This window comes from Doryrhamphus excisus, chromosome 15 (assembly GCF_030265055.1).
Source record: "Doryrhamphus excisus isolate RoL2022-K1 chromosome 15, RoL_Dexc_1.0, whole genome shotgun sequence".
Lineage (NCBI taxonomy): Eukaryota > Metazoa > Chordata > Actinopteri > Syngnathiformes > Syngnathidae > Doryrhamphus > Doryrhamphus excisus.
In genome coordinates this window covers 15293126-15310247 of record NC_080480.1, presented here as the reverse complement: position 1 = coordinate 15310247, position 17122 = coordinate 15293126, and the positions used below count along the sequence as shown (strand labels likewise).

The 17122-nt window shown below is 42.5% G+C and overlaps 1 protein-coding gene across 1 annotated transcript in view; it reads left to right on the top strand.

The window, feature by feature from the left end:
• The window catches only part of LOC131103447 (inactive phospholipase C-like protein 2), a 128012-nt gene that overhangs the window by 43996 nt on the left and 66894 nt on the right, over positions 1-17122 (top strand). Inside the window, exons 18-22 of the mRNA XM_058049739.1 lie at positions 537-647; positions 1980-2096; positions 7546-7625; positions 9950-10165; positions 10252-10571. Coding sequence (XP_057905722.1) covers positions 537-647; positions 1980-2096; positions 7546-7625; positions 9950-10165; positions 10252-10571 — 844 coding nt within the window. The remainder of the gene's footprint in view (positions 1-536; positions 648-1979; positions 2097-7545; positions 7626-9949; positions 10166-10251; positions 10572-17122) is intronic.

Genomic DNA, 17122 nt, shown 5'->3' with positions numbered 1-17122 from the left:
CTAGCATGTTTTTGGAATGTGGGAAGAAATCGGAGTACCCGGAGAAAACCCACGCATGCACGGGGAGAACATGCAAACTCCACACAGAGATGGCCGAGGGTGGGGAAAGACAAAATAAGAAGCCAAAAAGTTACCACTTCCACAAAAAATAGGAGGAGAACTCATTCATTCATTCATTTTCTACTGCTTATCCTCGCGAGGGTCGCAGGGGATGCTGGAGCCTATCCCAGCTGTCTTCACACCCTGGACTGGTGGCCAGCCAATCACAGGGCACATATAGACAAACAACCATTCACACTCACATTCATACCTATGGACAATTTGGAGTCGCTAATTAACCTAGCATGTTTTTGGAATGTGGGAGGAAAACCGGAGTACCCGGGAAAAAACCCACGCATGCACGGGGAGAACATGCAAACTCCACACAGAGGGTGGAATTGAACCCTGGTCTCCTAGCTTGAGGTCTGCACGCTAACCACTCTTCCGCCGTGCAGCCGGCTTTTATTTTATTTTATTTTATGTGTGTGTGTGTACAGGTTTACAACATCCAATCCAGATCCAACAAGCGGGAATCCAACCTACATGGACCCCGGCGCCTCCCCCGCCGCTATCAGCCACCCGCACACCTACGGCATGTACCCTCCGATGTAAGTCTTGACGCCTTAACAGGCTGCGGTAAAAAATGAATAAGATATGCCTTTATTCGTCCCTCAGAAATTTGTATAGAATGTAAAGCTTGGGCTCATCCGCGATTTGAACCCAGGACCTCTCACACCCGAAGCGAGAATCATACCCCTAGACCAACAAGCCCTGGATACATATAGCAACTAGCTAAAAGTGCAATACACTTCAGTTCTAACTACAGTAGTTCTAGCTAGCGAGCTAGGGTAGAAACCGAGCTAACAGCTAGTACATTTCGGCCCCAAGCTAGTTTACCGCCTTAACGGGCTGCGGTAAAAAAAAATTAATAGCAGCTAGCTAAAAGTGCAATACACTTCAGTTCTAACTACAGTAGTTCTAGCTAGCGAGCTAGGGTAGAAACTGAGCTAACAGCTAGTACATTTCGGCCCTAGCTAGTTTGCCGCCTTAACGGGCTGCGGTAAAAAAAAATTAATAGCAGCTAGCTAAAAGTGCAATACACTTCAGTTTTAACTACAGTAATCCTAGCTAGCGAGCTAGGGTAGAAACCGAGCTAACAGCTAGTACATTTCGGCCTTAGCTACTTTGCCGCCTTAACGGGCTGCGGTAAAAAAAATTAATAGCCGCTAGCAAAAAAAGTGCAATACACTTCAGTTGTAACTACAGTAATTCTAGCTAACGAGCTAGGGTAGAAACCGAGCTAACAGCTAGTACATTTCGGCCCTAGCTAGTTTGCCGCCTTAACAGGCTGCGGTAAAAAAATTAATAGCCGCTAGCTAAAAGTGCAATACACTTCAAAAGTGCAACAACTACAGTAGTTCTAGCTAGCGAGCTAAGGTATAAACAGAGCTAACAGTACATTTCGGCCCTAGCTAGTTTACCGCCTTAACGGGCTGCGGTAAAAAAAATTAATAGCCGCTAGCTAAAAGTGCAATACACTTCAGTTCTAACTACAGTAGTTCTAGCTAGCGAGCTAAGGTATAAACAGAGCTAACAGTACATTTCGGCCCTAGCTAGTTTGCCGCCTTAACGGGCTGCGGTAAAAAAAAAATTAATAGCAGCTAGCTAAAAGTGCAATACACTTCAGTTCTAACTACAGTAATTCTAGCTAACGAGCTAGGGTAGAAACTGAGCTAACAGCTAGCACATTTCAGCCCTAGCTAGTTTGCCGCCTTAACGGGCTGCGGTAAAAAAAATTAATAGCCGCTAGCTAAAAGTGCAATACACTTCAGTTCTAACTACAGTAGTTCTAGCTAGCGAGCTAAGGTATAAACAGAGCTAACAGTACATTTCGGCCCTAGCTAGTTTACCGCCTTAACGGGCGCGTGTCCTCCATGCAGGAGCGACTCCATGCTGGATGCTGACGGCGACTTCGACCTGGACGACACCATGGACGTGGCGCGGCACGTGGAGGAGCTACTGCGGCGGCCCGTGGAGAGCCACTGGGGGGGCCAGCAGTCCTGACCCACCAAATGAACCCTGCTTTCATGCTTTCAATATCCATTATCATTTTTCTCTTTCCCCCCCCCCGAATCCATACCCGAATAGCTAAAATGTGAAATGTTAATAATAATAATAACGGTTTTGTTGTTTTCGGTGTGAGAGCATGCGTGACAAATTCCTCTTTTGTTGGTTTTATGTGTGCGTGTCCATAAGTATTTGTACAATGCAAAAACCCATACAGTATTACAGTATTGTTTTTAGAAAAAAAAGAAAAATGGTGTTTTTCACGGTGCATGCATTGACTTCTCGGACAAAGGACTTGGAAGTAGCCGTTACTGGCCCGGCTGGGATGATGTTCTTCTTCTCCTGGAACCGATGCTAGAAGCTTCTACACGACGCTGCCTGCTCATCCTCTCAGGTCCTCCTCTCCCTTTTTACCTTTGCCTTATTACACTTCTTACTACTGCACTCGGTACTACGGCCATTTTTTTTTTAGTTTTAGGCTGCTTTTGCTTGACGTTCAAGGCCTGCCGTTTTGTGTCGGAATATCCGCCGCTATGACACATTTAGACCTCATGGAGACGCCATTTTGTATAGCATGAACAGGAACGCGTCTTTTTCTCTCGCACCTCAGGAAATAAAACCTCGAATATTTAGGTTGTATGCAGAAAATATGCGTTTATTTCCTTCAGTTTGATACCGTTGAATGTAAACACTTTTGACTTGAGCCAGTTGGGTATGATTCCTTTTGGCGTTTGCTGCCCAAACAGGTAGAATGTGTTTGTTTTCCGCAGGCCTTCAATTTTGACCAAATATTTTTTTTCCGACTAAACGGGCTGTCAATCAAAGAGTCAATCAAAAATATAAGCATCCGACTGTTGGCACACATCATTCAGACCCATTCAGTTTATTGCCTAAGTGAGTTGGTGTGGAATTCAGACAGTCCCAATTTTATTTATCGCTGCCTAAACGGGTTGCAGTATTGAGTTAGCATAAGGCGTGTTTTCTTCAGGTCAAATAAGAATAAATGCTCAGTTGTGGAAATGGAAATTTGGGAACCTAAAGTTGTAAGCAACATTAATTTTGGTCCAGCTAGTTTGCCACCTAGATGGGCTGCTGGTCCGAATGGAAAGCGTTATCAACCAGGTTGGGGCACTTTGTTTTCTACAACTCCGAAATGAAGTACTGTAAAAAAATTAGCCAGAGGTGGAGGTCATTTTCACCAAATGACTTTTCCCGCCTAAACGGGCCTGCGACTACTTTTGGAGACAGGCGGAAAAGTCATGTTTTTAACCCAAGTAGTTTACTTCCTCATTGGGCACCCATAAAAATGTATGGCCTTTGCAGCTGGTGTAGTTCATGGCGGCTTAATTTAATTATGCTGCTTAGACGGGCTGCTGTCCGAATGAAAAACGTTATCAACTAGGTTGGGGCACTTTGTTTTCTACAACTCCTAAATAAAGTGCTGTAAAAAATTAGCCAGAGGTGCAGGTCATTTTCACCAAATGATTTTTCCCGCCTAAACGGGCCTGCGACTACTTCTGGAGACAGGCGGAAAAGTCATGTTTTTAACCCAAGTAGTTTACTTCCTCATTGGGCAGCCATAAAAATATGGTCTTTGCAGCTGGTGCAGTTCATGGTGGCTTAATTTAATTATGCTGCTTAGACGGGCTGCTGTCCGAATGAAAAGCGTTATCAACCAGGTTGTGGCACTTTGTTTTCTACAACTCCGAAATGAAGTGCTGTAAAAAAAAAATAGCCAGAGGTGCAGGTCATTTTCACCAAATGACTTTCCCCGCCTAAACGGATCTGGGACTAGTTCTGGAGACAGGCGGAAAAGTCATATTTTTAACCCAAGTAGTTTACTTCCTCATTGGGCAGCCATAAAAATGTATGGTGCAGTTCATGGTGGCTTAACTTAATTATGCTGCTTAGACGGGCTGCTGTCAACAAAGTAAACTTGGTAAATTCCAAAACAAAATTAGCCATTAGCTTAGTTCATTCTGATTCCGAAATGGGCTGCCCACATAAAAAAGTGTTCACAGCTGGCTGTGATCTTTTTGCTGCCTAAATGGGGGGGGGGGGGGGGTAGAAATTGAAAGTGGCAGCAACCAGCCAGAGATGCAATAATTATTCTCTCTAAACTATTCTGCCTAAATGGGCTGCCTCCAGAAATCAAAAGTGCGCGTAGTTTATATTTAACCTTAGCCGTTTCCTGCCTAAATGGGCTGCCATTAACAAGAATCAGACAAAAAGCTGTTAGCGTTAATAATTATTCGTTTTATTGATACATTTTTGCCCACTGCTACCACCGCTAACAGTGCTGCCTAAACGGGATGTGGTAGAAAGCTGGATTATTGGGTTTTTTTCCCATTTTAACGCTAGCATACCTACTTACCATCAAAACGACTCGACTCTATTCGGTTTTATTAAAATACATTTCAATGACACCCTTTATGTCTTTTTCCCAACCCCCCCACACCCCCACGTTCAATCTGAGCTTTGTCGTCGTTGTTGTCTTTTGTGTCTTGTTCCATGTCTGATTATGCTTCTGGCAGGCAAGAAGATGACTGGCATTGAAAAATGAAGAAAAATAAAAGTTTTATAAATGTCAACTGGAGCCTCCGTGGAGAGGACGCATTGCGGCGTTCGACTTTGTCACGCCATTCGTGGACATTCGTAGCGGACGTTATGCGGAAATGAAAGGCTTGTGTGCAACCTTGCAATGACACACTGAGCTTATTAAACCTTTTATTTTGTTTCAATACACTGTATTGTTATTATTACTATTAACCAGCATTCTCCCACAAAACAGAAGACACAACATGGCTTCGACTATTGAATATTGGATTTCATATTTCTATAAAGGAGAAGCACCTAATTAGAGCAGAAAAATATTTTATATTAAATATAAATATTGACTTAATTGAGCTGAGCTGAACCGTCAATGGAAAGAAACCTGCACTTTTTTGCCCTCTGGTGGACAAAAGAGGAACAGCTCAGCGTGGGCGAACAATTAAAGGGAGATAAAAAAAAATGATTGAAATGTTTTATTAAATGATGTTAAAAATTAATTATCTCAACTGACTGCTGCCTTGAATTATTTTATTATTATCACTATCGAGTTCAGTTTTTAATTATTTAAACAATGCTTATCAGAGACCAGCTCTGATTAAAACAATTGAATGACATTTTTATTTGTTTTTATGAAACAATTATAATTTTGTTACTGTAGGTTATATTTAATCATCATTATTATTATTATTGCTTAAATGTTACAGATTGTTTTCAAATCATAGCATAACCAGAAGATTACATGCTATACCGCCCACAGTCACTAGGGGGCGTAAATGCATCGTGTCATGCTGTGCTGTAATGTATCATTCCATTCTACAGTTAGTAGTTTCCCTTTTTAATTTATATAATAAAATCAATTTATATAATTTAATTTTAATTTATATAATAAAATCAATTCCTTCATTTATTGATTTATGTATCTATCGTCATTTTTTAAAAATAATATAAATAATATAAATAAAAGCTAATGAGATCCGGGTTGTATTTACGCCTTGGCATGCGTTACCGTTTTTTACCACTTGGTGTCAGTATAACAGCAAATGATTGAAGTGATTGTTTTGGGGTTGAAACTCAAGAAATTGATTCACATTCATTCAGGGGCAGCGAACATGTCAAAACTTTTACTTACCATGTAAAAACGTCCTTTTTTGGTGTCTTTTCTTCATTTAGGCCATGTTAACTTGAATGTTTCGCTGTGTGTGTTTGTGAGTAATCCAACAGAACAAAACAACACAACACAACACAACACAACACGATAGCACAACTCAAATCCTCCATTAAACTGCATTGATTCGTACATTCTTTAAATGTATCGTACGTTAAAAAATCATTAAAAAATCTGCCAAATCAGCATTTTTTCCCTCCTTTGACAACAAACAGAATGCCTAATTTGTTGTATAACGACACACAAGCGTCATGAAACATTCATTCACTTCCTGCTTGCTTTTTTTTTTTGCTTCTTTGGTGATCACGTGAGCAAAGACAGGAAGTGCGGGTGGCATACCTCAGGAAGACACACCCCCAAACTGCAGAGGACTTGCTCCTCTTCCTGCACACACACACTGGCCACAACATTAGGTACACCTGCACTCTGCCAGAGACATGTTTCCAAAGCATTTCTCCCATAAATGGATTTATTTATCTGTTCCTGGGTCAAACTGTAGCCTTTGTTAGCTTTACAGGCCAAATGTTTGAAGTGTAAAAAGAAGTGAAGCACTGTTGTTTATATGATGTCACTTTCATTGCTGAGCTACCCCTACTTTACTATGGTTATCGTCGCATTTTCTGTGTTGCTGGTGTTGTCATAATACGACAGGAGGTACTTAAAATCAGCACAGCACTCCTGCCTCTGACATATAGAGGATCTTTGACTAAGATTTTTGAAGTATTTCTTTAAAAAATAGTGCTTCTGTCATATATAGGATCTTTGACTTGCATTTTTTTTCCCAGTAGGTGATTAAAAACAGGTGAGCCTTCCAAAACACATAGAGGATCTTTGACTTACGTTCCTGAAGCTTGAAAACAACAGAGTGCTCCTGTCAGATAAAGGATCTCCGACAAACGTTGTTGAAGTGCGTCCTTAAAAATAAATTCTTAAAAAAATAAATAAATAAATTCAGAATGTGCTCATCATACAAAGGATCTTTGGCTAACATCAGATAGAGCATCTCTGCAGTAAGCGCTTCAAAACATCAAATAGAGGATCTTTGATTTTTGAAGTATGTCTTCGAAAGCAGCAGTGTGAGGATCTTTGGCAGGTTCTTAAAACTGCAGAGTGCTTTTGTTGTGTTTTTTTTTTCCAGCAGGTCTTTAAAAACAGTGCTCCTGTCATATAAAGGATCTTCGACTGGCGTTTTCTTGTGTTAGTTTGTACTAAGCGGTTAAAAACAGCAGAGCGCTCCTGTTATGTAGAGGATCTTTGGATTTCTCCATTACATTTGTTAAGGTAGGCGGTGTTAAGACGACATCAATGCCGTTTCTGCGCCCTTTGACCCCTACTTGTCTCCATCTAGGTGTTTTAACATTTCAACTAGCATGTTTTATTTTGCCTCCCCCCACTCCCCCCCCAATTCTAACCACTCTGCCTTGGCTGCCAGCTGGGATTAGAGGAAGTGATCAATAAGCGCCTGTCATCAATAGCATCCATGCTGGCTGGCTCCAGCATCAGGAACAGGAAGGGGAGGGGCCATGAGAGCCCCCAAGCTATGATGGCAGACAAGATGAACTATCTTGACACGGAAAACATTAACATTAACTATTATTATTATTATTATTATTATTATTATTGTTATTGTTATTGTTATTGTTATTGTTATTGTTATTATTATTAGGGTCCTTTGGGAACTTTGACCTATTAAAACTTTGTTATCCATTTCTGGCCTGTAGAGGGCGCCCATCTGACACCCATATCCTGACCTGCACCACCCCCTGCCCCCATCCTGGTGGCCCCCCCCTCCAGAGCATGGGTCCGTAGCGCCCCCGGTGAGTTATAATTCTTTAATATCATGAGTATTCTGCCAAATAAATTACATTTTGCAGGCTTTAACATTCTCGAACACTCACCAAAGTTAGCGCTAACTTAGGCTAGTCATAAATCTTTACTGTTATTATTAATTCGGCAGTTAAATATACACAAATATTAACTTTTGGCTACAAAGCCCGAACTAAATTTCTCTTAGGGGGGGTTAACATACGTGAGAAGTCGCTAAACTTTGCTAGCATGTCTACCCTGGTGAATATTTACATATTTTCAGGCCGATAGCGATAACGCTAATGTAAAGGGAGTCGGCCATTTTGTTTAGGACCATTTCCAGATGCTATTCTTATTATATCCAAGGGATATTTTGCCACATTAAAGTGAGTCAGGCTTTAAAAGCAGCACTTTTGCTAAATAATTTCTGATAATACATAATAGATGAGCAAGGCGGACCAGGAAGGAAGGATTTAAGGAAGGAAGGAAGGAAGGAAGGCAGGCGAGGAACCTCTCCTGTGTCTTTCTGTCTCATTGCATCACATCGTCCTCTGGTGTCTTTTCCTTTTAGTTGGCTCCAGCGCTGCAACATGAGAGCGGGCGGACGGTGTGTTGTTCTCTCACACATGGAGCCACTTAGCATCGCCAAGGAAGGTCTCGCCTCTTGGGGAAACGTTTTAAAAGTGACCTTTAACCCCACCTCCAAACACACCCACTCGCCCTACCCCTCCTCCAGGCAGATAGCGGCGACCTCTGACACGTAATTACTCTTAAGAATAAGTCATACGGGCGTTTACTTGATATTTGCTATCAGAATGACCACCATCATGCAGGGATTATCGATGACATCACACAACAAATGCAGTAACCAAGGTTACCGTTGATAATACAGTTTAACCATTTTTTACCCAGCCGCCTTGAATGCAGCATTTGCTTTATTGACCTTGCTTTGTGCTGGCGTTAAATAGTCAAAACATGCACCTCTACTTTTTTGCCTGTAGTACCATATACTGAACATACATTGGTTGAAAATCATGGTGGGCGGGACTTACCAACAAGGAAGTAAGTCAATCAGCATTTATGCTAACATGTCTTCTGAAGCATGACCACAACCCATAGGGGGCGCCATTACATATACTGAACATACATTGGTTGAAAATCATGGTGGGCGGGACTTACCAACAAGGAAGTAAGTCAATCAGCATTTATGCTAACATGTCTTCTCAAGATTGACAGCAACCCATAGGGGGCGTCATTACATATACTGAACATACATTGGTTGAAAATCATGGTGGGCGGGACTTACCAACAAGGAAGTAAGTCAATCAGCATTTATGCTAACATGTCTTCTCAAGATTGACAGCAACCCATAGGGGGCGTCATTACATATACTGAACATACATTGGTTGAAAATCATGGTGGGCGGGACTTACCAACAAGGAAGTAAGTCAATCACCATTTATGCTAACATGTCTTCTCAAGATTGACAGCAACCCATAGGGGGCGTCATTACATATACTGAACATACATTGGTTGAAAATCATGGTGGGCGGGACTTACCAACAAGGAAGTAAGTCAATCAGCATTTATGCTAACATGTCTTCTCAAGATTGACCGCAACCCATTGGGGGCGCCATTACATATACTGAACATACATTGGTTGAAAATCATGGTGGGCGGGACTTACCAACAAGGAAGTAAGTCAATCACCATTTATGCTAACATGTCTTCTCAAGATTAACCACACATATACTGAACATACATTGGTTGAAAATCATGGTGGGCGGGACTTACCAACAAGGAAGTAAGTCAATCACCATTTAAGCTAACATGTCTTCTCAAGATTGACCGCAAACCCATAGGGGGCGCCATTACATATACTGAACATACATTGGTTGAAAATCATGGTGGGCGGGACTTACCAACAAGGAAGTAAGTCAATCACCATTTATGCTAACATGTCTTCTCAAGATTGACCGCAACCTATAGGGGGCGCCATTACTGGCACTTACAGTCTGTTGGTAGCTAAAATCGAGCAAAATAAACACTTTAACTGAAAAATTGAGGGGGGGGGCAGACTGGGCTTTTGAGCGAGTTGTTTCGATACCGAGTCAAATTAGCGATACCGATTCTTCTTACTTGAAATTTAAAGTAAAGAAAAGAAAACTACTACTAATTAGTAATCGGTATCGATATTTTATGTATCGCCCCTTTACTTTAAATCCAGTAGCTGGTTCGCTTTACGCTTGCCCCCCTCGTGTAAAATGGGTACAGTGCGCGCGCACGCAGTCTAGCGTGAACCGCGCACGCTCCCCACAGTGTCCTCGTCGCGCTCGGGCTCGCCAGTCTTGAATTTGTCCCGCGGATGCACGCCGAAGACGAGAAGACAGTCCAACCAGCAGAAGTGGATCAGTAGTCCCGTCCAGCTCTTCGGAACCAGACCAGCACGGACAACAGGACGCGGAGACCAAAGTGGGGAGGACAGGACGGTGCGGAACCTCCGGACCTCTTCTTCCGACTATAGAGGGCTTGCAGGCGAGAAGGACAGGAGGGGGGGACACCGGCTCCGTGTTCCGGGGAACCAACAAGTCCGAACAGCCTCTCCGGATGAAAAACAACATGCTGTGACACCGCGGAGCTGCGAACCATGGCGGGGCTCCACGCTTCTTCGGATCCGTCGGGACATTTTTTGGACTTGAACCGGCCCACCGCCGCCGTCGCCGCTATGGCCGCGGGGCTCGGCGGGGACACGGCGGCTCTGCCTCCGGCCGGCACGCGTCCATACCTGGAGGTGTCCGCCGGCGCTGCCCGGGGCTACGAGGGAGTTTACAGCAACGGGCGCTACCGGGAACACGGCAGCCCGACTGTGGGCGCTGGCAGCCGGGATCCGTCCTCGGAGAGGAGCCAGGGAGGAGCGAACACACCTTGCGGCATCATGAAGGTTGGTGGTGGTCTCAAGGTGACACCTAGCAAGGAGCTTATTAATGTGTGTGTATTCACAGCCATCCACGGCTCGCCCTGTGGATCTTCACTCCACTTCTGCTTACAAGTTGGAGATAATGAGTGAATAAATGTGTAGACATGAACCAAACTTGATGGCGGCCATTGCATCATTAATGACAGAAGCTTAAAGTAAAGCCTTTAATGATTTACCTCATTAAGGGAGAATGTTTTTTTTTTAATGCACAGTAGTATTTTATTTTACACTGAATAGTCTCATTTGAAAGTTCAGCATCATGAAGCTTTATGCGCTTCTTCATCAGTAGATACTAACAGTACTTTGCAAAAGTCATGGGACACTACTAGCTTTATTATTTGTCGTTGTTCGGAGGCCTGACCCCATCCCAACAAGCATTAAAATGTTCAAATCAGACTATTTAGTGTATATCGGAAATACTACACCATTTGACTGTATCACAGACAAAAGGGCTCACTCCGTTCATGCCGTTCTTCTATGAAGCAAATGTTGAATAGTAACGGTTTAATTTAATTTCAACATACATCAGATTACAATTGAATGCATCACATCATCAGTTCACAGTTCCACATGTCCGAAAAGAGTAGGAAGAAGCAAAATTTATTCAATCCTACCCCTCCATCTGGTACTTTTACAATCAGTAACTGTTACATTTGTTCACTTCCTGCTTTCCTAATATAATTTAAGTATATTTTTAAAATTATTTTGTATTTAATTCATTTTCTACCGCTTATCCTCACAAGGATGGGATGGGGGGGGGGTGCTGGAGCCTATCCTAGCTGTCTTCAGGCACATATAGACAAACAACCATTCACACTCATATTCTTACTTATGGACAATTAACCTAGCATGTTTTTGGAATGATGCACAGAGATGGCCGAGGGTGGGTATTTTGTATTTTTATTTATTTATTTTTGTCACATACCGAAGTACAAGGTGATATGACCATACAATGACATAATGGGTACCATGGTAACCGTCAATATAGTGATATATATGTATATATATATATATATATATATATAGCACTTCATAACTGCTTCATCCTTGAATTTAGCAAACATCAACTGCTTGTATTGTTTCTTGAATTGGCTCATTGTTGTGCATTGTTTGAGGTCCTTACTCGATCCATCCCATAGTTTGATTCCACATACTGAAATGCTATGGCTTTTTAACGTTTAACATTAATCTGTCACGTTTTAATCTTGTGATATCGCAATTCAAAAGAGTAATATTTGGTTCCCAAAACACACAAAAAGTACACAAATGTGGAAACTCAACCTCAAAAAATGCAATAATGTGCTTTTAGGGGGCGTTCACTTGTCATATTTGGTCTGTAGTTTTGGTCAAGTGGTCAAGTGTGAATACTGACTGCACCAACGCACCAAAATGCCAGTTATGATGTCACACTGAACACTAGCGAACCCCACTCAAGTGTTTTTAAATATTTTTTTACCGAATGTCAAGCGTGAGCAGCACCTGACACTCTGATTTTTTCCCCATAATTGGCTTCCTGTGGCGACGACGCTCTCTGCTTCCAAACAAACATGTTTGGGCAAAAGACCTCAGCATGAACAATGTTCTGCTACTGCTTTTCCTGCCACTCTTTCAATGTCGTCAGCTAACTCACCGGAATCCAAATGTAGCTGCGCTTCAAACGCTTCCATTCCCGAGGCTTCATCTGTCTTCTATTTGCCGTGAAAACATTTGATCTTCCTTTTAAAAGCACGCTCTGGATCAGTTCACCTTCATGTTGAAAGTGTGATATGGTCGCAATTAAATCCAAAGCTCTGATGCAGAGCTAAAGGATCTACAAGATGATTTATTTCAATCCTTAATTTGTATCTTTTTATGATGATTAAAATCAAATAAATTATTAATTGTGGCCAGATGTCAGGTTTCAGAGAGTTTTTTCTAACACAGACTGACTGTGATGTCACAGTGAGCCTGTTTTTCCTTATATGGTTATGCCCGGGTATAAGCTGTAAAACTGGGACCAATCCTAGCGCAGTGGGCGTCCCTGGAGGCGGGCCGTGGGTGCAGTAAATTAAAACACACCATTTTGGCTCCAAATTGTCCATAGGTATGAATGTGAGTGTGAATGGTTGTTTGTCTATATGTGCCCTTTGATTGGCTGGCCACCAGTCCAGGGTGTACCCCGCCTCTCGCGCCAAAGACAGCTGGGATAGGCTCCAAAAAAAAAAAAAAGCGGTAGAAAATGAATGAATGAATGAATGAATGACACCATTTTGGAAATCCAAGGAAAGCTTGAATAGGTGCAGATTCTGGAAGATCTAGAAAACTTTGTGCAGAAAATCGTGAGTCAACAACTCAATACAAAAGGGCTGATAATTAGCATAATAGGTCCCGTTTAACACACCTCATACGCACTTGGTCTGCAGAGAATAAGAAGATGCAGCAAGAGGGATCAGTGTTGTCAACATATTGACTTTGTTGGTATGTTTAGCGGGTAAGCTAGATACTCTAGAGTGACAGAAGTTGTTCTAAATGTATTTGTTTTGCCTTTTTTGTACTCACTTTTTGTCTCCCGCAACGTTATTTTTCACTCCGACAGCGTCCATTGCAGTTATATGCAAATTAATCTAAATTATGCAAATTTGGCATTACTTCATTGACGGCCCTCCTGGGGATGTGGTAAACACTGTGTCGGCGTCGTCTTTGCCACTTTTTTTTTTGGTCAACTTCGGTCCCGTTTAACACCTCTCATACGCACCTGGTCTGCAGAGAATAAGAAGATGCAGCAAGAGGGATCAGTGTTGTCGACATAGCGACTTTGTTGGTATGTTTAGTGGGTAAGCTAGATACTCTTGAGTGACAGAAGTTGTTCTAAATGTATTTGTTTTGCTTTTTTTGTACTCACTTTTTTGTCTCCGGCAATGTTATTTCTCAGCGTCCATTGCAGTTATATGCAAATTAATCTAAATTATGCAAATTACTTCATTGACGGCCCTCCTGGGGATGTGGTAAACACTGTGTCGGCGCCGTCTTTGCCACTTTTTTTTTTGTCAACTTCCTTCCCATTTAACACCTCTCATACATACCTGGTCTGCAGAGAATAAGAAGATGCAGCAAGAGGGATCAGTGTTGTCGACATAGCGACTTTGTTGGTATGTTTAGCGGGTAAGCTAGATACTCTTGAGTGACAGAAGTCGTTCTAAATGTATTTGTTTTGCCTTTTTTGTACTCACTTTTTGTCTCCCACAACGTTATTTCTCAGCATCTGTTGCAGTTATATGCAAATTAATCTAAATTATGCAAATTTGGCATTACTTAATTGACGGCCCTCCTGGGGATGTGGTAAACACTGTGTCGGCGCCGTCTTTGCCACTTTTTTTTTGTCAACTTCCTTCCCATATAACACCTCTCACACATACCTGGTCTGCAGAGAATAAGAAGATGCAGCAAGAGGGATCAGTGTTGTCAACATATTGACTTTGTTGGTATGTTTAGCGGGTAAGCTAGATCCTCTTGAGTGACAGAAGTCGTTCTAAATGTATTTGTTTTGCCTTTTTTTGTCTCCCGCAACGTTATTTTTCACTCCGACAGCGTCCATTGCAGTTATATGCAAATTAATCTAAATTATGCAAATTTGGCATTACTTCATTGACGGCCCTCCTGGGGATGTGGTAAACACTATGTCGGCGCCGTTTTTGCCACTTTTTTTTTTTTTGTCAACTTTTTATGTGATAACACTGCAAATAAAGAGCAACAACTTCCCAACAGATTTGATTTCACTGCAGTGTAAACAAAGCATCCTTCTCTCTCTAATCTGGTGCCAAATTTCTCATGCAGTTCTCCGCCACTGCACCAGCAACAATAGTCATTGTTTTCAAATAGCGCTTATAATTGTATTGAAGTACTGTGAAATTGGGCTTTTGTAGTGTCCAGGTGGCTTTTGTCAAAATACGACAAAAAAAAAAATTGCACACAGTTGAAGGTTGTTCTTCTCCAGCATCCGTCCAACTTTGTCTTTCTCGGTGGAGAGTCTGCGGCGTGGGTTGTGATGCAGCCTTGGTTATGTAATGCAAACAGTGGACAGCTGCAAGAGCGACTCCAGCCTGGCTGCAGGCAGGCGCCTGACAGCTAGCCTGTCTAGCGCGTGAACAAACTACTAATTTTGTGATGACAACATTCCAAAAAAACATCAGCTTATGTCCTTATTTTCTTCCTCACTTCCTTCCTTCCTTCCGTCCTTCCTTCGTTGTGGCTTATGGTTAAAGCCAGAGATCCCGCAGCTGAAAGCTGTAATCCAAAGTGAGATGGAAGGAGTGATGCAATTCGGAGTCTGTGTCCATTAGGAATATACGATCAATAAAGATCTCACGGTTATCGTCTTTCTCATCCGAGGTTGTATCTCCCATCCTTGCTCATCTCGTGACCTCATTTAATGGCTAGGAGAAGAAAATGTGCAGAGTGGTCTTATGGTGCTGAGTAAGGCACTGATGGAGTGAATTGGGTCAAAAGGACATATGGATTCTTGATGGATTGTTTTTAGAAATACGTAAGGACGCACGATTTTCTTGTCAGACCCTCTATTTCGGGTGGGGGGGGGGACTACGGAAGACTGCACTCCTTCTCAAAATAACTCAACACATTAATGTTTGAACCGTCGACAATAAAAGTGAGTACCTCTCGAAGTGAAAATGCCCAAATTGGGTCAATTTTTACAATTTTTTACATTTTTCCAATTACAATTGAATGCATCACATAATCAGTTCACAGTTCCACATGTCCAAAAGGAGTAGGAAGAAAATTAAATCCTACCCCTCCATCTGGTACTTTTACAATCAGTAACTGTTACATTTGTTCACTTCCTGCTTTCCTAAAATAGTTGAAGTTTTTTTAATTTTTTTAAAATTTTTTAATTTTATTTTTGTCACGTACCAAAGTACGAGGTGACCGCTTTTTCCTCACGTGAGTCTCAGGGGGTGCTGGAGCCTATCCCAGCTGTCTTCGGGCGAGAGAGTCCACACAGAGATGGCCAAGGGTGGAATTGAACACTGGTCTCCTAGCTGTGAGGTCTGCGCGCTAACCACTCAAACACCGTGCAGCCCCTAATATGTTTTATTTTCTTTTATATACAAATGTGGGTAATACGAGTTTAAAAGTCAATATAGGGGTGTTATTTCATGTCTAGAGGGCTCTAATAATGCTTAAATATTCATTCATTTTCTACCGCTTATCCACACGAGGGTCGCCGGGGGTGCTGGGGCCTATCCCAGCTGTCTTCAGGCGAGAGGCGGGGTACACCCTGGACTGGTGGCCAGCCAATCACAGGGCACATATAGACAAACAACCATTCACACTCACATTCATACCTATGGACAATTTGGAGTCGCTAATTAACCTAGCATGTTTTTTTTGGAATGTGGGAGGAAACCGGAGTACCCACGCATGCACGGGGAGAACATGCAAACTCCACACAGAGATGGCCGAGCGTGGAATTGAACCCTGGTCTCCTAGCTGTGAGGTCTACGCGCTAACCACTCAAACACCGTGCAGCCCCTAAAAGGTTTTATTTTCTTTTATTTACAAATTTGGGTAATACGAGTTTAAAAGTCAATATAGGGGTGTTATTTCATGTCTAGAGGGCTCTAATAATGCTTAAATATTCATTCATTTTCTACCGCTTATCCACACGAGGGTCGCCGGGGGTGCTGGAGCCTATCCCAGCTGTCTTCAGGCGGGGTAACATATTGCGATAGTCTGGCATAATAAACAATCGAACACACCTCCGCTTTCTTGCTAAAGAAGCTGAGGTTAAAGGTGACGGACCTCGACCCTAACGAGCATCTGTGGGGCATCCTCAAACAGAAGGCGGAGTAGTGCAAGGTCTCGAACGTCCACCACGGAAGAGGATTCCGGAGTCAACCTTGAAAGAACATGGAAGTACATCCTGTTTATTTATCAGACTCAATGGCTGTGCTTTGATAAGACATCTCATCTTAACTCGACCTTCCTCTGGTGGCTAATTGTCAGGACTCAACACGCTAGTGTCCTTGTGGCTAAACTTAGCTCACGTCATGGGATTTACAAACCCCGCCTCCGTAATCCTCCTCCTTTTTATTCCCGGAGAGGATAACCAACGCTAATTACTTAGGTGTCAAGTTGTGGCCCGCACAATAGGATTCAAACTCGGGTTTGAGTGATGCGTGTTGTGCGACAACCATAACGGTGGACACAACTTTGATTGGGATCTGCCGTCAGTGTCCCGGAATATTTTTTATGAGGGATGATTCCCGTTCCTGTGCAGATTTATCTCCTCAGATGTTTGTAGGGACAGGATCAACAAGGCTATGATGGATGAAAATGACAATCTGCCGCTCCACCTGGCTTCGTGCCGACTTGTGTTTTTTTTTTACTGCCTTCAGAACATACGGTGCTTATTTTCAGCAGGCACTTTTCTTCTTCTTGTTTTTTAATGCGCAGAGAGACTGCAGGGGGGATGGAACTGTACGTTAAAGTCAACGATGCATGAGTGGCGATGAAACAAC